This window comes from Chaetodon auriga, chromosome 16 (assembly GCF_051107435.1).
Source record: "Chaetodon auriga isolate fChaAug3 chromosome 16, fChaAug3.hap1, whole genome shotgun sequence".
In the NCBI taxonomy this organism is placed as follows: domain Eukaryota; kingdom Metazoa; phylum Chordata; class Actinopteri; order Chaetodontiformes; family Chaetodontidae; genus Chaetodon; species Chaetodon auriga.
The window spans coordinates 5,796,932-5,820,419 of record NC_135089.1 but is presented as its reverse complement, the minus strand read 5'-3'; the positions used below and the strand labels follow the sequence as shown (position 1 = coordinate 5,820,419).

The 23,488-nt window shown below is 44.1% G+C and overlaps 1 protein-coding gene across 2 annotated transcripts; it reads right to left on the bottom strand.

The window, feature by feature from the left end:
* Nucleotides 1-9,014: 9,014 nt before the first annotated feature.
* atp6v0a1a (ATPase H+ transporting V0 subunit a1a) lies at nucleotides 9,015-22,658 on the bottom strand. Of its 2 annotated transcripts, XM_076752262.1 has the most exons (22): nucleotides 22,565-22,658; nucleotides 21,192-21,363; nucleotides 20,512-20,590; nucleotides 20,195-20,292; nucleotides 19,980-20,108; nucleotides 19,136-19,218; nucleotides 18,706-18,832; nucleotides 18,545-18,627; nucleotides 18,370-18,463; nucleotides 16,747-16,959; nucleotides 15,088-15,238; nucleotides 14,654-14,793; nucleotides 14,342-14,508; nucleotides 14,159-14,249; nucleotides 13,848-13,966; nucleotides 13,540-13,756; nucleotides 13,331-13,438; nucleotides 13,102-13,209; nucleotides 12,499-12,543; nucleotides 11,922-12,039; nucleotides 11,656-11,827; nucleotides 9,015-10,105 (listed from the first exon to the last, which is right to left on the bottom strand). In XM_076752262.1, the coding sequence occupies exons 2-22, from the start codon at nucleotides 21,306-21,308 to the stop codon at nucleotides 10,012-10,014; spliced, it is 2,553 nt and encodes an 850-aa protein (XP_076608377.1). In that variant the 5' UTR covers nucleotides 21,309-21,363; nucleotides 22,565-22,658; the 3' UTR covers nucleotides 9,015-10,011. The 2 variants fall into 2 exon arrangements, with proteins under 2 accessions (XP_076608377.1, XP_076608378.1); XM_076752263.1 differs by lacking the exon at nucleotides 12,499-12,543.
* Between the last annotated feature and the right edge of the window lie 830 nt (nucleotides 22,659-23,488).

The following is a 23,488-nucleotide window of genomic DNA, read 5'->3' as shown; positions in this document are numbered from 1 at the left end:
GATTGATTGCCATGAAATTTTACATTAATGGCCTCATGACTTAGGGATCCCCTATAGAGCCACCAGCAGGTCAAAAAAGTGGCCAAGTATCTGCAGACATTCCCACCAGGCTCTGCTGTACTTCTTGTTTAGCTCTAATTAGGTAATATTACACTAAACTATATCATACCCCTGCTTAACATCAGCATGCCAGCATTGTCTGTGTGAGCATGTTAGCATGCAGACACTGGTGTTTATCTCAAAGCCCACCTGTGCCTACGTGCAGGTAGCCGCGAGCTAGCGTGGTTGTAGACTCTTTGTCTTCTTCATTCCACCAATGTGCTTCAGAGAATGAACTTAGTGTTGCGGATTTCTATGAAAACTCCTGAAGGAAAGAAAAGTAGATTTGGATTTTGGATAGATAGAAGTAAATTAGCTTTTTAGATTTTTATTAAATAAACCCAAATTCAAGACGTTGGTCTGACTGATTTTACATTTCTGGCCTTGAGTGAGGACATTAGCACGTCAACACTATCAGTGGACCTCTGCTCTTGCAGAGTTCAGGTGCTGTATGTAATTTTACTGCACTCACAGGTGTTTAACAAAGTAAAGAAAACTGAATATCCTCCTGGATGGTGCTTTTTGGGTAAGTGACACTGTAAAGTGATGTAATGTCTGCTGGCAACCCCTCATTAGAGGTTGCATATGTCTATTACTGGCTTGTTATTTAACCAAAGATCACCATGCTCCGATTGTATCATCTAAATAGTTTTTAGAGGCTTGACTTGATAAGCAACAATTGAGAAAAGTCAGACTTGTGTAACAGAGGCTTCAGGGGTTTTTCTGCTCTTATTTCCACTCTTGTTAATCATCTTATGACCGCTAAGAGTGGAACAACAACTCTTTTCTCTTATCTTTCTCCATATATTTCGTATCATCCCACCATATATTGCTATTCCTCTGTGAACCCCTCTATTGTCCCATAATGTTGCCGATAAAGACCGATACCTTTCTGTGTTTTTCCAGTGTTTATAGCTCACCTGTCAGGAGCAAAAGCAAACCTCATACCAAAACAGATTACATATGTTTGGACCCGATCACATGTGAGGCATCTGCTTTTCCCCTCAGCGTGTCTATTTCGAGAAACAGAGCATCGTAAAGAAAAGGCCCTCTTTGGGCCAGTCTTCCATAAATATCCAGCAGCCTCTCTGAACAGGAAATGCCAGCATCCTGTGAAGAGGAACAGAGTAATGCTTTCCACTGTAGTAAAGTTTCTCTCTGTCTGTCCTTGTCTTTCGTGCACTCTTGTGCTTGTTTACTTGTGTCAGGTTAAACAATTTCCCTCCCTGCCAATATCCTGAATGCTTGCTTTGATGTGTTCTTCCTCTCGTGGTCGGCACTGAGCCAGTCTTCGCTGTGGCCAGAAAGGAGAAGACGGGGCTCCCTGCAGGGTCCTGCTCCGGTGGCTCTTGGCCGGACGACCACTTCCCCTAAAGAAAATCCTGCATGGAGCTGAGGAATTCCAGAAATGTTCATAACTGGCCTCCTTTCTTTTTTCAGACCTCGTCCTTTATGCCTCTCTTCCCTCCTCGCCTCCTTATGGGGTTTGTTTTCTCAGTGGGAGGTGACATTGTGTCCACGCTACACACGGCACACACCCACAGATACACACACATACTGTAAACATGCACAGTTATTGAAGTGGTTGATTAAATGGCTGTTTCTCGGAAAGGACTCTTGAGATCAGTTGATGTGACTTTGATATTTAAGGTGACCATTAGAGGATGATTTAAGACAGATGTGGAGGCAGTTTGTGCTGTCTCCTGGCTGCTGAGTGCACCGTAAAATCTGGCTTTACACCAAACATACACAAAGACGAAAAGCTTTCTGCGCCATCCAGATAACCTGCTCTCAACAGTCTCCGTGGATTGAAACTGAGGTCCTGCTTAATGGCTTTTGAAGGTTATCGGGCAGCAAATATTGCTTTTAAACGTGATGCTCATTACTCTGTGAGCTCCATTCATCTCTCTTGAGTCTGTGTAACAACAGTCAAAACAGATAACATTCATATAACATCACTGATTTTCCTTCCACTATAGGAAACCTGACATCTGCTTGGTTCTGAGATGTTTGTGCAGCAGGCTCTGAACAGACATTTCATCACATGCTAACTAGCCATCCTACAGACTGTCTGCCAGCGCCTGCAGTCATAACACATTGATCCCTTGAGATTCATGAAAATCCAAACTGGGATTTTGAAAACGAAACCTCTTGGGAAGCTGGAAAGGCCTCATTCTACACCGCATAGGTCAAAAACAATCAGTTACATAACCAAAGATTGTTAACTGAAATGTTAACTCTGGGTTTTCCATCACAGCTTAGGAACACGCTTTAAAAAAAGGTCTGCAGTCAAATATTTGTTGATGTAAAGCACTTTTCATCCTCCCAGTCAAATATCTCATAGATGAATATATAAATATGTTACATAAAGTACAACACAGATGATTAGAAAGTAAACAACAGCAGCACAAAGAGCTGAGTATATGGAGAAGATGATACCCATGATGGCCAGAGGATGAACCCTACCAACGTTGGTGATCCCTGACCTTTACCTTCTTAGCACGAGTTCATTGTTTTCCTTCAGTTTTATCCTGTGAAATGTGTCGACATCCACTGGATGGACCAGCAGAAAACCTGGTGCAAATATTCACGGCCCCCAGATGCTAATTAGCAATAATTTAGCATGTTAGCATGCTAAACTAAGGTGGTGATCATGATATAGGCATTAAATGTGCTTAACATCACTAGCATAGCTGTAGACGTTTGCTTTTTTTATCCTCTTCCTGTACTGGTTAAAAGCACGTTGGGTATTTTTTGGCACACATTGTGGTACTTTGTGGTACTCTGTGATACTTTGTGCCGCGTTCTACTTTTACAACTGTGTGTGGCACTTTGGTAAAAATGGTTTGACCCTATAATGTTACCTGAAATGGATCTGTCACAGAGGCAGGTGGGCACATGTGTGTGGTTAGATGTCCTACTGGAGTGCCCTTGAGTCTCTTCCATCCTAACGTTGTCTGTTCTGCTGCCGCCATGAATGGCCTGTTTCCGTCACAGTTAGACATAAATGAAGTGCTCCCGGCTCCTCGTAGTGTTCCTCTCTCTCCATCTGCCTGACCCTCCACACCTGTGGCTCCTCTGGCTGTCGTGTTTTTCACTCGCCCTGTCTCTCTCAATCTCACTATCTCTAGATCTCTTTGACTGCACCACATTTCTCAGAAAGTGGTTCCCTACGCACCTTATATAATGGGGAAATTCCTTTACGCTTATGTTCCTGATTATACTGCCGTTATAGAGACAGCACACTCATGTCAGGGAGCTCAAAGTGTGTGTGTGTGCGTGTGTGTAATATCTATCCTCCAGGGTTTGTAACACCTGCATTGGCCTACTTCTCCAACCCTGTTCATCACTGAATTTTCACCTCTTCTGTATTTTATATATCCACCCTCAGCTGACATCCTCAACACTTTGCTCCCCTACCTCCAGATCTTGGTGCAAACCTTCGAAAGGATCTTCAAGATCCACGTAAAACCCACAATAAACTCAGAGCTGCAGCCTTTTGATGCTGATGGATATCAATTGCTGGTGGAAGTGGACCTTAAGAGCAAGAAAACAAGAAAAAATCCTCACAGTTGCCTGAGATTCTGCCTCAAACGCTGCAGTGTTTCATAGAGATAAAACCAAACATGAGAAATCGAAGCCTGGCTGAAATCCTCCGTGTTCGCTTACCAGGTGTTGACTGGAACAAACGATGGAGAACATTTCTTTCACGTGTCCCAGCACTGCCTGCAAAAGAAAAACAGAAAGAGAATTTCCAGAAGAGGCAAAACACTCGTAACCGCTGGTAATACGTTTCTCATGGTGGTGCATTCGCAGCAGCGAGGGAGGCAAATGCCTTTGGTTAAGCGGAGCTATTTATTCTGTCCCTGGAAACGGTTGAAGAACAACAAAAGCATTCTCAACAAAGAGTAGCTCGACCTGATGCTGCCGTCTGCGGTGACTATATCCTCCCTCACTGGGGGCAGAAACGGCGCACACCATACTCAGAAAGCCACACAATAGGCAGACTGAGCTCAGGGAGAACTTTTCAACTCAAAAGCTGTGTGAGGAACCCAACCAAAATAAGGGACGCTGCTAAGTTAATCCTTAAAAGGCTCAATTTTAATGTGGGTAAGCTCATGGAAATAACACTGCCAGCTCCGCTGTTTGGCTTCTCAAAACGCGGTGCACACGAATGCCCACTCACATGCTCCTAAACTGGAGTTTATACACACAAACACACAAAGTGGCCAGCGTGCCCACAGTGAACTCTGTCCGCTGACAAGGCTGGGAGGGAGTCCAGGTTTTCAGACGGACAGGGAACAGATTCTGGTGGTCTGGATCTTTTCGAGCTCGTGATTTTCAACCCAACAGCGCTCCTGTTGTTTACTACAGTACTGGAGTGGGGAGTTATTTGGAGCACACACACACACTAACACACATACAAGTAGGATTCAGACATACGCTGTAATCTGGAGATAAATTGAGATGATAGTCGACTTTTTCTCAGTTTTTCATTCATTTCTTCTCTCTCACTGCTTTCTATGTCCATAATGATTTAGAAAACAACAATCCCAAGTTATATGTTGTGTTTATTGTTAAACACAGGAAAAGTTTAGATTTCACTACAGCAAAGACAAAGAGTCTACAGCCATGCGAGCGGCTCTGCGAGGTTCACAATGCAAACACGGTGATGTTTACGTGGTGGTTTGGGAAATTCAGATATTTTCTCATGTGCTGCGAAGAGGTGTGGGGCTTTGTTTCCTGCGTGTCCTTTGTTGGCGGAGGCTGGGCGTGGTTCTCCAGGTGGCTTGGGAGCTGCCTCCAACTCAGCTGAGACTCATCACAATCAAGCGCAGCATAAAGACTGAACTGCAGAGGACTCAGTGCCAGATTGTTTCTGCTGCTCGGTGGTAGAGTTGACCGTTTACAAGCGCTTGATCTCCTGTGTGCAAGTTCTCCTGCACCGATCTCCAGCTCCGGCGTCTCTGCCACCACGCCGCCCAACCTCTTGCCTCAAGTCCACAACCTTCATCGCCTAGTTTCAGCTTTGCCTCTACCACCACGTGCCCTCTATCCCAGTCAGTATTTCACAAACATCCTCATGGTGGCACTAAAGGAAAAGTCCAGGGGATCACTTAAGTCTGTAGGATTCATGCTCTGGGATCCATGTGCACCTGTATAAAGGTTTCATGGCAATCCATCCAGAGTTGATGAGATGTTTCAGTCTGGACCAAAGCGTTAGAGGGACAGACAGAATAACCGACTCTGCCATCCCCTGAGCTGCGTCACTGTGGCTGAAAACTTGATAATGTGTTTACTTTAGTAGATGACTCCTTTAGTTCGGAACACACGCGTGGCTGTTGATCTCCTGACTGCGATGAATCTATCACTTGTGCTTGAGTATTCAGAGAAGTGCTTGTATTTGTAATAAAGGCGCTTTCTCGCAGCAGCGACTTCCCGTTTAAGGTTAATTCCCGTCGCCGGTGTGAGCTCATTTGTCAGTGTTATGGGTTCTGTGGGTAAAGAGAGAAACAAGACTCCTTTTCAGGAACGTTCTGTGACTTTTCAGTGGAACTGGTTGCCTCCAGGAATATTTTCGAGGTTTCCTGGAGCCCGGGAAGATTAATTAGTCAAAAAGTTAACTGTCACATCATTTTATGTGATTGTCACTTTTTTTTTTCTCCTCATGTTCCTTTTCTCCTGGTTTTTTTTTGTGTGTGTGTGTTATGAAACACAGAGGTATGGAGATGTGTGTGTGTGTGTGTGCATGTATGCGTGTGTGAGCTCCACATTGTCACTGCTGTCAAATTTTCATATTGTCTTGAAGCTTCCTGATGTAATCGGCCAAATCGGTGTGTGAAAAAAGAGCCTGGAAACAATAACTGGGGGTCAGACGGGTCGTGGAAAACTGTTTGAGGAACAATGTTATCTGGAGACCTGGTAATAAAATCCCAGGAGTGTGGAAAGGTACGAGCCCTCGGAGGAAAGAGCCGCTTCCGCTCTCTCAGATTCACCTGGGCCTTCTATTGGCTGAATGGACCTGCTTGTCAGTCATGTTGGCGTGAACCACCTTTACCTTCTCTGTCTGTCAGCCACGATCATTCCTGATGTGACAGCCTGTGGCAACACGGCAGGCTTTCTTTCTACAGATGAACGTCGAAAGGGATCAAGACCTTTAAAACATCAGTGACGACAGGTCTGTCAGCACTGACAAGCAAACTGCACGCCATCCGCAAAGCCACGCCGATGATGTTCTGTTGATGGTCCAGACTAGAAAATCTCAAAAACTATTGGATGGATTACCGTGAAATTTAGCGCAGACATTCATGGTGCCCAGAGGATGAATCCTAATGACACCAGTGATCCCCTGACTTTTCCTCTAGCGCCATCATTAGGTCAAATTTTAACTGTGTCCAATACTTTGGTTTATCAGCAGCGGCAAAACTTAGATTCCCATCTTCCTTCCTTTTACTGCTAACTAGCAAATGTTAGCATGCTAACATGCTAAAAGATGGAGAATATTACATTTTTTAAATATTAGTCTGTTAGCATGCTGGTGTTAGCATTTAGCTCAAAGCTGTGCATATGTACAGCCTCACAGAGCCACTAGCATGGCTGTGGACCCGTAGTTAATCTTAGTGTGTGTGCATGTGTGTGTTTGTGTGTAAAATCAAGGGTTGATAGCAGAAAGTATTTCAAATACAGCTAGCATGGGAAAAGTGCGTCTTTTCTGGGTCAACTTTTCCATATTCTTGTGAATCACTTATTTTTTACAAATTTACCGTCCTCGTGACCCGCTCCTAAAACATAAGCATTTATTTGTCTGTAAGTTTAACCCTGGGCATGAAAATGTGTGTGGGTGGAAAAAAGAACAAGAAGAAGAAAAGAGAACATCAATATTATTCCACAGCTGCAGAGTGCACAGTGCCTTAGAATGGAAAAAATCCTCCGTGTGAATCCGTCATCGCACAGAGATGTGAACGATGTTTGAGTCATGCCAGCTAGAATACAGCGATGAGAGATTTCTTGCAGATTCATTAAACACACTGTAGCATGAGTCTGTAATATACAGTGACATATAGATTGTTCTTTGCAGTCTTTTTGGACAGAAACACATTAAATTAATACAACATCCTGTGTTTTTCAGCGCCGGCATGGATGAAAAGGACACCAAGGCTGCAGCACCACCGCAGCTGCAAAAGCATCTCTGTTATCCCAAAGAAAAATCTACAATAATCTGAGGAGAAACACAACATTCCTAGAGAGACGCTTCTGCCAAGCTAAAGCGCACTAACTGTTTGCCTTAAATAAAGGAGCAAAATCATAAGCTGAGTCTCATCGGGGTTCATGCTCTGAGACTGCAGAGTCAAAGTCCCTGGAAGCGTAAACACAGCAGGGTTTCTGGGGCTCTTATGCAAGCTCGCTCTCACCCTTGGTAATACATGACACGCTGGGAAATATCAAATTAAATGAGCTTGTCCAGAAAAACTGTAAGATAAATAAAGAGCTCTATTATTACTCTGGGCTGTTGTGGCTAATAGCAGCCGCCCGCCTTGAAAAAATACACAGGATAGAGAACATAATGTTCCTCATCCCAGTGTGGCTGAAGGTTTTTATAGTGAGGCCTCCCAAGGTGGCAGCAGGAAGAGATGCTGCTTTAGGCTTCATGTTAGCAGGGACACCCCAAAAAACTCCCTCTAAATGTAAAACTCAAACACTCAAGTACTGTACTTTTGCAGCTTAATAACTGATTACTTTCAGATTAATAATACACAATATAACCCCACATTTACCAGCTGCAACACTGAAGTGATGTATGCATTGGTGCATTATTAATTCTAATCCAATAATAGGCTATAATATGCACAATGAGGTATTTCTGCACTCTGGTTCAACTTTAATATAAGATCTGACTACTCCTTCTACCTCTGCTGACAATGTAATATTGTGTAAAGCTGAATGTTTCCTGCTGCTTTTGACAGGACTGAGAAAGCCAAAGAAACCCTTGGGTGGAGACACAAGTAGGTACTTCTGTTTTGACTCATTATAACGTAATTGCCTGTAGACGGCTAGACTGAGCGAGCCTGCTCGATTACTCAATGATAGGTGACATGTTAGAGAAAAGGCCCATTATGCACAACATACATAACTGTACATTTATTAACAATGCAGGTAGGGTCCTGGTGGGTCATTTCCTCTCAGTTTGCCAAATAAATGCTCGGTATCCTATTTCAGGCACGAAGCTCAGCCGCATTCAGGCAGGTAACAATAATAAGTCATCCGTCATAGAAAAGTGCTTTTATTTCGACACAGGGGCCACAAAAAACACTCATTTCTCATGGACCACTACCACTGCACAGCCTGCTCAATAGCACCACCTAGAGGAGGTCAAACCTCAGTGTTTAACTCTGGTATTTCCGTTTTAAAATAAATGTGTCTACCCTTGCAGATCAGTGCCATAAGGTGGTGAGAGTAAATTTCCTCAAAATCTGTGCTTTAGTACACTATTGAGCTACTCGTGCCTTCCACTCCATTTCATTTCAGAGGGAAATATTCTTTTTACTCCGCTAAGTTGCAAGTTATTTTACAGATGAAGATTTCACATCAAGTCCAAAATACATGCTCAGTTTATTAAATATGATGCTAATTGAATGATTTAAGTCTGATTATTCGGATCTCCTCAAAAGGATCTGCCAGTGCTGTCAGGATACTCCAACATGTTTTTTTATGCAAATCAACCTGTTTTATGTATTTAAGTCAGATTTAGTTAAAACAAGAGTTGATGTAAAGGTTTTGAATGCAGGACTTTCACTTATTAAAGAGTATCTTTACAGTGTGATATTACTACTTTTAGTGAGTACAGGCTTTGAGTACTTCCACCACTACTGCAGATTAAGCAGAGAAAAAAGGAACAAAGCAAAACCACCAGTGAATCCAGCTCTTTCCACTTTATTGACACAGAGGCGCACAATTAATGTGTGTTAGACGATTTCTGAGGATGTCTGCTGTAATGCCGTTCTTACTCCCTTGTGTGGCAATAACATTTTAAACTGTAGCATACAATTTAAATCAGCATAAGGAACAACAAAAACAAGAAACAATCAGCACAACTGGATCATTTTAGTGTTGGATTGTTAGAGAACATCCACCTGTAGATTCCCCTTTAACGCTCAGTGTGTCCTGTAGATCACCCGACACAAAGGGCATTCACAGCAATGTTGAAGCACAACGTTGGATTGAACAGTCGCTTCATCCCCACCTGGAAAGCACCGACTGACATCCTGATGCAAGTTAAAACTGTATTCCCTTTGGACCTTTATGTGCGTGTGTGAGGTCAGCACGCAGCGTAATAGAGGTGTAGGCACGTGCAGAGTGGGTGAAACAGACGAGATGCTCTGTGCACGAGATGACGATTGCTGCTGAACACTGATGTCAATACAGAGAGAAAGAGATAAACTGGATACAACAATGTGGGGAGGATAGACAGGAAAAACACTTCTGTCACTTTACTCTGAATAAGCATCTGTCAAAAGAATCAGTCAAGACATCTGCACACGACAGACCTCTCTGACGATCGGGAGTCCGACACCGCCACAAGGTGAAAGACGCAGGTTTTATAAAGGAAACAACTGCATAAATAATATTAAACTAAATAAAACACAGGTAAAACAAAAGGACTTCACTTAGACAAGACACATTAACAGATGATGCTAGGAATGAATGAATGAATGAAAAGTAATTTCCAGAGTTAGATACTGATTCTTCAAAGTGACGAGAAGTTTAAAACAAATGGCAGTCTGACAGATCATCTTTTGGAGTCGATGTGGTAACACCCAGCGAGTCGAAAACTGCATCACACACACAAAAATCACTATTCACCGCACAGATTCACAACAGATAAGTGACTTTAACAGAAGACGTGGAGCCGTCTCAGTCCTCGAACCTCCCATCCAGGATGCTTTCAAAGGTGAAGGGGAGGAACTTGAAGCCCTGGCCTGAGTAAAACTTGTTTTGGAACTCCACCCTGTACAGAAAACACAGAGCCGATTAAAAAACAATGACCAGGAAGCGTCTGGCACAGCAACACGGGGACACAGCAGTGATGGCCGTCAGGTTGGGTAATGCTGAGCAGAGCAGTCGAGGCCGATGACCCCTGCTCTTCATTCCACTGTCTGCACCCCCTGAAGTCTACATCCCTGCTCCTGGACCCACACACATAAGCTTCTTCCCTTCTGGAAAATGATCAGGCTCTATTTTTAAAGGGCCGAAGCTAAATGATGGCTGGATGACCTTTTAACTGAGGAGCCACGAATACCTGCCATTCCATAGTTTGTCTGGTGTCGGAAAGCAGACGAGGAGGGGACGGCGGTTTCAAAAACATCCCTGCAGAATCCAAAACCAGCGCTCTTTGTCCATCAGTGATCTTATGTGAAATAAAATATTGCACCTGTTTTTTTTAATACAGGCTACTTTGCATATAAAGCTGCACCATTTAGTGAAAGATGAGTCACCAGACATTCCTGTGAAAGGGATAATTATAGAGAAGAGTGGCTGGAGCACAGGCATGCCCTGTGATGTACCACAGGATTATAAAACAATGATGACACTCAGCAAAGCCAGACGGAGAGACAAATGAGGAGACAACAAAGGCAAAAGTCACAGCAAGGAGTCAAAGACTCTGCACAAAGCACATGCATCAAAAATACGCCGTCGACGCAGTGAGTAGAGCCAGGCATGTTCCAGGCCTCGGGCCAAGAAAGAAGAGGGCTGAAGGGAAACCACAATTTGTTATTTTCTAATTGGACACATCACTGCTGACTGGCAGACGCGCCCTGATGCTGTCAGCGTGCTGTTATGTAACTTGTTGTGAATTCTCAGCTGTGTGAGGAGTAAACCTGTTTGGATCCTCCGAGTGTTTTCTTAAGTGATGCTCACACATATACATTTAGAATACTTTTATAATACACTTAAAACGCCTGATGTCATGTTAGTTATTATTAATCACTCTGCTAAAATGAGGACTCGTGTCTCACTGACGCATGTTTGCTGTTATTTCTTTTTACCTTTTCTAAATAAATGGTGGTCATTTACGCTGGATTTGGACCTTAAGTACCAACTGTGTCCCTTAAACTATTCCTTTTTCCTTTTCAGTGGTTCCTTAAGTTGAAAGAAACAGCCTGAAATGGTCACTTACTGTGTGAAATTACAAACAGAAGGAGCTGTCTCTCATCTATACAGCTGTTTCTGTGCACCCTCGTCAGTCTTCTGAGAAACTGTCAAGTAAAAACCAGCCTCTAGATGGAGCTATAGGTCTGTGGTTTGCGGTGCTTACAGTCCTTTGTGTGTCCTTTGGCATTAGCACAGTTTTGGATTAATGCTCATTATGTAGAAAACATCTGAACGCTGGATGAGATTCTGGGTGAGAGCTCAAAATTTTCAAATCACCTTTCTTTATAATTCAGTTTTTACATCGATGTCAGCCTTCACTCAAAAATAGTTGAATCAACGTCCTCTGAAAACATTACCACAAAAAAAAAAACAAATGTGAAAAAAAAAATTTATAACACGACTTACCAGTGCAGTCGCAGTGCGTGCAAGAAGGCGGACAGGCCTTCCATAATAAGAAGAATGGCAACTGTGAGAACAGCGAAGAAGTAAAAGACTATGGCCAGGAGGAGGAAGCCTCCGAGGCTGCTGGTAGAAAGGCCGATGTGCATCACCATGGACCACAGCACCTCCGACAACTCTGCGCACGGGACAAAGAAAACACATTTCAGCGCTGCGATGATAACTGCTGTGTTCATTTCTAGTCAAACCTCGATGACAAAAGCTGGACTTACGTGCATGAGCCAGACTGAGGGCCCAAAGCCTCAGATAGGAGGCAGTGTTGGAGATGCAGCCCAGGCAGTACTCTATGGTGTGGATGGCCTGATGCACCGCTACATCGGCAAAGTTAAACTGTGGGACAGAAACATGACATCAAAACACAACTGGCTGCCAGCATGAACCTCTCTGTGACAGCTCCTGAGGTCCACATCGGGAGAGTCTGGGTTCATTGTGTGTGCGTGATCATACAGGTCACTGATAGGAAAGCCTTCTGCCACCGTAGATCAGCAAAGCCCCCTGAATTAGAAGAAGAGGAATCGTCGTTTCGGGACCCTGTGAACCCAAAGAATGAGCTGCCCTGCTGATGCCTCACATCACTGTGACTGAGAGACCCCTGCGACCCATGTTTCAACAAGTGACTCCTGGAATACACCAACGCACACCGGCTACCACGCACATACACACACAGACACAGCTAAGAGCACAGGCAGTTCACATAGACAACGAAGCGAAGGGCAGAAAGAGGCGGAGAAGCTACACATGCAGGGGATAGGTTAGAGGGTGGAGGTGCAGCGTGAGCTCCTGTCCTACCTCTTCCTCCTCGCGGGCCTTGACAGCAGGTGACAAAAGGCAACGCTTGGTTATTGACAACACACACACACACAGATCGACAGAGAGACAGACATCAGTAAACAGAAAGGTAACGAGAGAAATTAGTTACTCAGTTAAAGGAAAGAGGGCGAACCGAACACTACAACGCTCTGCGCATGAGTGCATTTCAGACATCGAATTAAGGGATTTATCTTTTTTAAGAGGCCCACGTAAAACTCACAATTCAGCTGTTTCCTGGTTTGGCTAAAGCTCTTCATGTGCATGACTTTCAAAAGAAGTTAAACCAGCCGGCATATTCACAAGCAGCTACACACAAAACTGGACGGAATACCAAACACAGAACCACATTTCTTATTGAATCTCTAAACAGCGTTTACGAAATCCCAGGGTCGCAGTGTGGAGCACCGGACCTTCATCCATAATTGATGTTTTCCTTCGCCACAGTGGAAGTGGAAACTTGAGCTATGGCTTTCTGTTTCCAACTGTGGCAGAGTGACTGAATTATTGAGAGACTGAGTCGATCCTACCCCCCCCCCCCCCCTCTCCAAGCTGCTGGCCTGCTGTTACTGATGTCTCTCTTACCTCAGGCTCCTCCTCAGAGTGCTGCGAGAGCTGGTCATGCTGGATGATTTCAGCCTCATCCTCAGTGGGCCCGTTGCCCACCCTGATCCCTCCGAAGTTCTGTGTACCCTGACATACAAAATGGGCAAAAAAATCCCCAAATTTAAGGGACAAATAATCACTTCTGCTTATAACTGAGGTACAATGTGTTATTTCAAGTGATAACGCCTGCAGGTCGGCTTCGTCTTACCAGGTTTTTCCGCCACAGATGCTGTCGCCGCAGAACCAGAGTTTTCACTATTAACATACAGGGAACACAAGCCAGGGCGATTACCACCAACAGTGATTGTACGGCCATCTACACATCCAGGGGAGAAGAGAGAAAGATAAACCTTGAAGAAGGACAAAAACCTTGCTGTGGTTCATTTCCAGGCAAAAGGATGGACGTTTGTGTCTGACCTGTCCACTGTAGAGAGGTTTGTTAGTAGGGTCACTGTAGTTGAAGAGGAACATGTTGATAAAGGCGATGAGGAGGCTGGGGGCATCCCTGGAGGTGCTTGCATCATAGGCGACCCACTTATAGAAGATCAGGATGACCAGGTAGCCAAACAGACTGGCCATGAAGACGATCTCTGGGATGAATCCCAAGTAGATATTCAGGGGCTTCTTGAAATACCTGCAGAGAACCACAGATAAACAATCACTTTGCACAAATTCAAAGGGAGAGAAATACAAGGAGAAAGTACAAACGGGGACGGAAATCTCACAGGTGGTTGAAGAGACTGAGAGTGACTCCGAACAGCATGTGGATTACTCCCAGGATGACGGACATCTTCATCTTGAACGAGTTCAGGAAAGTCAGCTTGTTGGTGGCAATGTTCCAAATCTGAGGGACAAAATGGTCACAGGGGGATGAACCAAGCGACACTGACAAAATCAAACTTGGTAATATTAATTACATTATTCTTTGTTAATTCATATTCAAGATCGATGTGCAAAGATGTGCCTCAAAAGCCTGTAATGAGTAACAGCTAAGACAGATTACATTACAACATAGATTACAAAGACAAATACTCACCGGATCGATGCCAATCGGGTACGGCCCGTTGAACACTCCATCTATATCCGGGTCCAACTGCAAAACCTTATTGCCTTCAAGTGTTTCAAACCTGAACAGATGAGAACACCGATCAGTTCTGTGACGTTAATGACGGCAGTAACTTGGTTAAAGCTCCAGTCAGCGGTTAGCAACGACACTTACGTCCAGTTGCCTCCTACTCGACTGTTGAACATGGGCCTGACGCTCCAGCCAGAGCCAAACACGTTGAGGGACTTGGAGAAACAGTCGTTGTAAATGATTCCAGTGTAGATTGAGAAGATTCCCATCAGCAGAATGATGTAACGGCCTGCAAACACCATGCTGAACATCTGCAACAAAACAATCAACGAGCTGAAATCAAATTTCTCCAACAAGAAAAGCAGCATCTCTGCAATCATGAACATCAATCCACAGAAGCACCAAACCAGTAGGGGTGGTGAAGGGGTGATGGGATGGCCACGGTGGGATCCATACCTCATTGTCGTTCTTCTGGGCAATCAGCCTGCTCTCTCGCAACACGAGGTACAGGGCAGCGCTGGTCATGAGCACCCCGTGGCCCAGGTCGCCAAACATAACCGCAAACAGGAAGGGGAAGGTGATGATGGTGTATGGTGCTGGAGACGAGGACAAAGGGAGGCAGGCATCGCATGAGGGGAGGGCGGTGCGGCAGGTGAAACGACATATGAGTGAAACATGTCACAATACACAGCATGTGCCAACAAGGTGATAATGGGTGATGAGGCAGGGTAGGCAGGAAGCCCTTCAGTGACTGTAGCTCGATACGAGGGACAGCTGGGTCAACAGACCTTTCAAACGCAAAGTTCAACTGCCTTAAAAGACGCAGGATCGCCGATGGTCGACAGCGACAGGCAGAGGTTTCAGGGATGCAGGGTGAAAGGCATGCTCACCTGGGTTAATCTCACGGTAGCTGCCAATTCCATAGGCATCCACGATGTTCTGGAAGCCCGAGGTGAACTTGTTGGTCTTGTTGTAGGTGGGAGGGGTCTGCTTGGTCTGCATCCTGTTGAGGATGGAGGGCACGGTGGAGCCGCTCTTCTCCTAAATGTCATGCACAACAAGATTAAGATGCAAATTTCCTTCCACAAATGGACAAACACTGGCAAAGACGGGCCGTTCAAGAGCTTGGGAGCAATGCAACCACCATGACCACATCCTTTTAAAATCCCACTCAATGAGCTTACGTGTCCAGAATGCTGAAAGCCAACTGGACACAGTGAGAGCTATCCTGCTGCTTTCTCAGCGCAGTCTTCTTTAAAATCAGGTTTTAATAAACTGATAAAGGAGATCATCCAGTCCATTTATCTGAGCTGAGTTTACACAGGCTGCCGGGACAACTTTGCACAAGTGGTGGTACAGATAAGATCCTGATACTGTGCACTGTGGCCTCATGTTTCAAGACAAACACAATGAAGACAGCTGAGAGATAAACTGAGCGTAGAGACAGTTCATGCCTCACAGGGACAAGTCTCTGTCACTACACCTGCTGTACATCTACATGCATCTACTCCACCAAGCTCATACAACATGTTTGGCTTGTATTTTGTGTGTTTATCTAATATGTACTGAGTGCCTGAAGACAATTTTCCACAACAGGGACTATTGTACAATTATCAAAACTGATGTATCGTCAGAGATGTTGTTTTTTTTATTCCAAACTTTCTTCTTCCTTGTCAAAACCTGGTGCCTATAATTCAATATCATTCAACAATGCAACTTGACCGCTAACAGTTCAGTGAGTGTTCAGTGTTGTTATGCTAGCAGTGGCTAATGAAGCCTGGAGCTGCGAGTCTGAAGCAGAGGAAAGTCTGAAGCTCACTTCAGCCCAGATTTTGTTTTCCATTTTAACACTTCACATGCACGACAATACTCCCCCAACAGAATTGTTATATTGATAAAATTGGCGGAAATAAAGTTCCCCTTTAAGATGAGGAGTGAACTTGGAAGCACAGAGAAATTGATTTTCTTTGACCTACGATCTCAGCATGAGCACAAGGTGTTATGCATGACTACCAAAAATGTGAGTGCCCAGCAGGGAAAATGACACGTTTGTGACCAAAATGAATGCAGCGTTTGTCTTTGACCACAGCGCTGTCAGCAGCTGGCTGCCTTAGCCTGTCTTAAACTTTAAACTAAGAGCCTCATTCACAACCTGCAGCTGGTCACCGTGATGGGAATCAGTTGCATTTTGATTTACTATAAAAACATTATACTTGGTTTACTTCTTGTGTAGAGATGACTTGTAAGCTCCTCCAGTTGGCGATGATGCAGTTACATAAACATACCTCAACTCACAGATGATAAACGGATATTAGAGCGCACACAGGAGCTGGAGTACCCTGCCAGCAGAACACCCTGTTGGCGCCGATGCACTTTTGTTGGTTTCAAACTGGTTCTGCCACATTCAAAACATAACCAAAAAAACCTGAACCGGAATAAACTTTCTGAGAATAAAAAGGGGGCCGTGTGTGTCAAGAAAATAAGAGGCGGACCTGCTTCATAGTGGACTTTCTCCTTAAACATGGACTGCCTGGTGCGCAGCTACTCACCGTCCCCCTGCGCAGAGCAAACTGGATGGAGTCCAGGTCGGAGACGGGACACCACACCTCAGCGATCAGACACTTCTGAGTGACATCAATGTTGCAGAGGTTGAGGGTGTGGTAGATGGCCTTCATCTTCCTCACTTTGATGAACCACACTCTGACGGTCTTGGCTGCAGCCTGCAGGACCCGCTGTCTGTGATCCTCAGTCTGGTTCAGCACCTTTGAGGGCAGACAAGAGCAGAGGTGGTCATGAAATCTTTTACATGAATGAATTAGAAGTGCTATTTTTTATGATCACGTTTGTTTAATTCTAATTTTGTGGCATATTTTCGTGTAATCAGTCTTATTCTATTTATCTGTCAGTTACATCTGTAAGTCTATCTAAAAAAAAAGCCTGTGAATCATAATGTGCACTTCAATCAGAAAAGGCTTTCATTACATGGACCCTTAAAACAGCAGCAATGAATCATACATTCTTTGACTTTGACAGAAAGGGTTTTCATTTACTGGCATGATTAGTTAAAGAGCAATGGGCTGTCTAATCTGTTGGCTTTTCCCAAAAGAGACACAGGACATTGGCAGGTATGCTGCTGTACGACTCACATTCAAAGTGAGTCCCACGATCAGCAAATAGCAGGATATTTAAGCTCTGCGCCGTCTGCCTGGAGGCACAGTCTCACCCGCTGTCGAGAGGCTTCACGGCCCTCATGTAGCTGATTGGTGTCCAAACAGCTGGACATTCTCCCTCATGCATACCGGTCTGTCATTTTGCTCTCATGCCCACGTAGCAACAAGCATAACATTGCAACCACAAGATCCACACGGCCCAGTATATAAGACCGTGAGAGGATATGAATTGATTTGTCAAACAGGACGCACGTCAAATATCAAGTATCTGTCTCGTGCACACCGTTTCTGTGGCTGCAGCTGTCAATGATCCCATCATGTCTGAGTGCATGACACTTGAACAAAAGCGACACAGCTGGCTGACTGAGTCAAGTAACAACAAATGTGATCTCTGTGATGTGTGAGACTGTGTGACATGATGTCAAACACCCATATGGACGGATGCACCATCACAGGACAAAGACACAAGACAGGCTCTATTTGCAAAGCTTAGGGAAAGAGCAGCTCCTCTGGGCTTTACCTTGTGCTTGATAACAAGTCACCAGAGAGGAATTCAACACTGCAGGCACAAAAACAACAGTGTAGTTTCTATGGAAAGACTCTGCCTGCTACAGCACATTTCTCTTGCCTCAAGCTGAATTTTGCTCACCTAAAGAACAGCTATGATTACCAACCACATCCTTTGAGTATCCATCTCACCATCCCCCACCTTCTATTTATGATTTATATCAGTGGCTGGTGAAGCTAACAGCTGTTCTCTACGAGCTGTCATTCGTGCAACCTAAATCAAATTGTCGACTCGAGAGGAAGCTGAGAATGAGCTGCAAAGAGCAGATGTGGTTCCTGTCTTATGAAATTTCCTCTACCATCACTTTCCAGTTTATTTCCTCCTGACCGGGCAGACACAAATAAAAAAAGGAGAACTCACCAGCTCAAATGTGTTTTTGTGCAAGTGAGTGTTAATGACTCAACAATGTGTGGTTTCCTTGGAAGTGTGTTTACCATTTGCAGGTCGTCAATGCGTGCGTTGACCCCTGCGAGCATCTCTTTCCTCTCCTGCGGTGTTTCTGGACACGGGTACAAGGTGGCTCTGAAACTGAAGACGGATGGAGGAGCACAGATAAGGATCGGCTGGATGAGAATACTTGGTGACACTGTACAAACGTTGGTCACTTACCCCTCACAGATCTTCTTGACTCTGTTCTTCAGCTGGTCTCCCTGGAAGAAGATGATGAAGACAGACTTGTGGACCTGGTCACCCTGTGGGAACAACACACAGTTAGGACTGAAACAGGCCCAGCATCTGAATGGAATTTTCATTTGTTAACTAGTACTGACCGTAGTCGGGTCCTCCAGAGGATCTTCAATGTCCGCCTGCCTCAGGAACACATTCCCTCGGCAAACTCTCCACAGCATCCTCTCAAATGTGGGAATGCGTTCCCTGCCAATGACTCCAGCCACAAATCTATAACACAGGGAAAAATTCTGTCACCGTTGTTGTTGGCTACATGGATAAAAGGTAAAAGGCACATCTCAGAAAAGTCATGAAAAGTCAATATCTACACCAAAATAAACTACATGTGCATTCTGAATTGATTTCCGCCTGACGTGACCTTTGTCGCCTGACTAAGCTGGGCAGTCTGAGCTGGTGTGTGGGAGGTGATTGGCTGGTTGTAGCACTCTGGTTTCAGACACAGATGGTGGAAGTGCACAGAGGGAAATCTCCAAGAAAAGCTTAATCCCTTTAAGACCACAAACACAGACTCACCCCAGTCTCAAAGGAGCCCCTCGGTTCGGCTCGTTGGGGTCTATGAGGGTCGAGGACTCCTCCAATAAACTGGGATCCTCCATCTGCATGAGAGTCAGTAAACAAATGATCAGCTACAACGGCACATAATCACTTCTAAAACTTCTCAGACATTTTATTTACTTGAACAGTGAGAATTAGACAGGACAAAGACACAAGAGCCAGTTAATGATTGAACAGCTACTGTACGTGTTTGGCTAAATGATTCACATCAATTCAAGCTCACAACAACATGTACAAGATGACAAACATGGTTTTTGATGGCAGTGAAGCGGAACTAATGTTGGTGAATGGTTGGCAGGCGAGGCCTTACTCCAGCAAATGAAGAGCATACACACAATTAAATCTGTGCAAAATATTACATGGTGTAATTACGGGATATAAAAGCCAATAGCTGGTGTACATGGGCCACGGTCATATGAGCAACTATAAACGATCACATGTGAAAAAACTTTTGCCAAATCAAGCAGCAACAAGCGCTCCTTTGTGTGTGTGAGAGAGAGAGATCAGTGCAGACAGCTTGTCAGGAGAATGTGAACTACATCAATGAAAAACAGCAACAGCAGAGTTTACACTGAAACTTTTCCTGCTCATGACCAGAGTGAATGCATTTAATTCATTAAAGTTTGGGTTTTAAAATAACTCATCAACACACAGATAATAGCTCATTTGTGTCTCAAGCTGTACAACAGCATATAAACGAAGATAAAGCAAACGTCCTATTTATCTTTCAGGCCACCACAATGTTGTAAAATAACTGCTGAGCGCAGCGTTTTGTAAGCCCTGTGTGCACAGTCCCGCTGACCTCATCAAAAAACTGCTGCGTGCGGCGCAGAATGTGCTTGAGCTCGGTAAGCTCCAGGAAGTTCTTCTTTAGGGCTTCTTGGTTGGTGTTTATTTCCTTCAGCTCGTTCTCAAGCTTCTCAAATGTGGCCTGTGGGGAGACGCACAGCAGGTTCAGCAGAGGAACGCAGCAGATGACAGAGTTCACCGTTTATCTTTAAGAGAGAGAGCAGTCACCTCCAGGTCGATCATGTCCCTTGGGAAGGGGACTTCAGGGTTCTCCCCTGTGTCAACTATTGGGATGTCGGCCTTCTTTATTTCCTTTTCCACAAATCCTGTGAGAGAGGTAACACAGTTAAAAGAGGAGTACGTACAGTTTCCCCTCCACATGAGCACTAAGCTTAGGGCCCCACCTCTATTTGTAGGGTCCTGTTAGGGCTCTTTAAAATGGAGGAAATTCAATAAAAAGGTTATTGTGTTTCAGGAGGCTGACTGGCAGAATTGTTAATTTCCACCCGAGGCAGCTCTGGCAAGATTTATCTCAGCTGTCTTACTCAGTTTGCGGTCCATCTCCTCACATCGTCGCACTTCATTGACAAACTTTCGTTGGAACACATTCACATCAGGATTCAGCTGCAAGAAAATAAGAACGTATGTGAGGGTTAAGCAACAGAAAACAGAGTGTCATGTTTACAAGGACATGACTTTAAAAAGGAAAGATAAAACTGTGCATCAGTAACATTTGTAAAATCAGAATGGATGCTAAAACCAATAAGCAACTTGAGCTGTTCTGATATCAGCGATTTAATGATGTGCCCACATCCACTGACTCACAATAATATGATTTATTTTTAATGTCTATTGATAAACTCTTCTTAGAAGCATAAAAAAAGCTCTTTTTCTACATTATTATTTGAAAATCTACATTTTTAAAACGGTGGAGGGTGTCAGGGTATAATTTGAATGACTGAGATACCACTGCTGATGCACAGATCTACTCTGTTGCATCCCCTCCTATACTCCAGCACAAAGCTTCCCTCAGGGCTCGTCAGGAATGAGGGGTCAGCTGTGAGCACATGATGAACATGACGCAGAAGGCATGCACTTTCCCAGCAATGCCACCGATGTGGCGCTTTACACAACAGGTACCAGTTTCAGGGAGTTTGAGTTGGTAGGAAACAGCAATCTGTAGATAACACAGCAGTCATGATCCAGAGGACAACGGTGGACTTACATCCCGAAACTGCACCATCCCGATCTCTCCCAGTTCGCTGACACAACAGTAGGCAGCTTCTGACTGGAGGAAGAGCTGAGCGAGCGTCATCTCTTCGCTTCGGAAGAGTTCCCCCATGTTGCTTCAGGATGTGAGGGTCCAGCACCCTCTAATCGACCAGAATCTCTAAAGACTGGGCATCGATAATGTCCGTTAGCGACACTCAAATTCAGATTTTCAACATCAGTGAAAACACAGTCTATACTGTATATCAGAGACTTTTCTCTGTGTGGCACACTGGTGTCAAGATCACTAATGAGGGAGGCCTATATATCAGTTGTGTGTTAGTTTAGCACAGGGGTGTGAAGCTGGCATGTGACAAGACATGAAAAGAAAAAAAATTATTAGCTCGGCCCCATGCGGATCTCATGATCAGAGCAGGAATGCAGCTGCTGAAAAGACTTTTCTCCGAACCATTTCAATTCAAGTGCCCAGAATTTCTATTGTGGATGTGAATCACAGGTTAACTAGTCAATGTGGCAGCATGCAGGTTTTGTAATGTTTGTCATTTAATGCTAAAGGCGAAGATTTTCTTAGAATATCTGGCAGCTATATTGCGGCACAACCTCCTACTGTAAAGCGACCACACAGGGCTTATCTGTGGATTACATAGTAGCATGTGACCTGTCGCTCCAGTAAGCCTCGACACTCCCACTGCATCCACGCAAAGTGCAAATTAACCGATTCACAGCGAAACAGGCTTGCATAACACGACGAAACTTGACAAAAATATGCACTTCAAACATGTCGTATCTAATTCATCAATACACCAGACAGTTAAATTAACAATCTTCGCGACGTCCCCTGACTGCTGCAGCTTCACCTGTCAAAGCTGATGTCAAATCGCAAATGGCTACTAACAAACCCAATTTACATGTCACTGTCACAGCAAAGTGGACATTGATCCACCGAACGTCTTCACGTAGTGCGATAACGTACATGCCGGGAGCTAATTAGCTAACGTTGACATTAGCTATAAAATATTAACTGTAACGTCAGCTGACGGGTGCTAATCGGTTTAGCAAGCGTTAGTTGAACTGTATCTTTAACACTACCACCAAGATAAAGTTATACAAGAGAATATTAACTGTAATGAGGTTAATAGTATTGTTTTCTGACATCAGGTTGTTTCTAAGCTAACTTAGATAACAGCTAACCTCGCTGCAGTTAACAACGCTGGAGCGAAGGTTAGCAAGATAGCTGAAGCTAACGAAGAGCACCTGTTGTTCAATATTTGACTTAACCAGCCCGCGATGACAACATCAACGCTAGAGTAGTTTCAACCATTTATAGTCTCAACTACTTTCACTAAGCAACAGTTTTTAACTCAGTACCTTACTGTTAGGTGGAGTTTCAGTCCGCCCCTCTCTGCTTTCCTCCTTCGCTTCCTCCTTGCTGTTTGTTATGGACTATTCGGTTGTTTAAAGCAGGGAACTTTTCTTCTTCTTCTGCTTTCGAGTTTTACGGCAGTTGGAATCCTTAACATTGCATTACTGCCACCCTGCGGAGAGTCGTGTAATTACTCCAGTAGCTCTCAAAAAAACAAAATTTTCTATTTGTTTTCTGTAATTGTGTGATAATCACGCTTCTCTCTTCTGTATATTTTCATCACGATACTGATTCTTGTAACTTGTTCGTTCCTGATAGTTCTGCTTCTTAGCATTTACTTACTAGAGCTTACCTCATCCTCCAGACACAACACTACAACACTAGATCCACGTTGCCACTTCCTCCCCTAAATCCACTCTTATTCACCATTTTTCACCGTATTTCACAAACCCAGAGTATAGCTTGTTGGGGAAAGCCTTTGTCTCAACCTCAATAGCACTTCTACTTAATTTAAAAGCGATAGTTTGAATGTTTACGTAGGAAATATATATTACGTCTATTTTGATATTACCATAAGTGAATAATCAAGAGTGTTCAGTGCCCTCCGGTGGTCACTCTGTATAACTACAGCTATGCACGTCTTCTTGTAAGTGTCCAGAGTTTGTGTTATTATTATTAGTATTAGATAATCTGCCTGTGCATTTTTATATATACATTTAACCACAGATAAATTCAGTCTGCCTTAATATAAATAAAGCAACAAGTAAGTGGCAAGTATACAGAAAGATATCGTACATAAACATGCAAGAAAATCTGGAGCGACATTTTGTGTACTGAAGTTATATTTTGACAGTTGAACCGGAAGTATTTTTTTACTAATATGTCTTACTTGACGCTGTTGGAGGACAATTGTAATTACTGATTGTGAC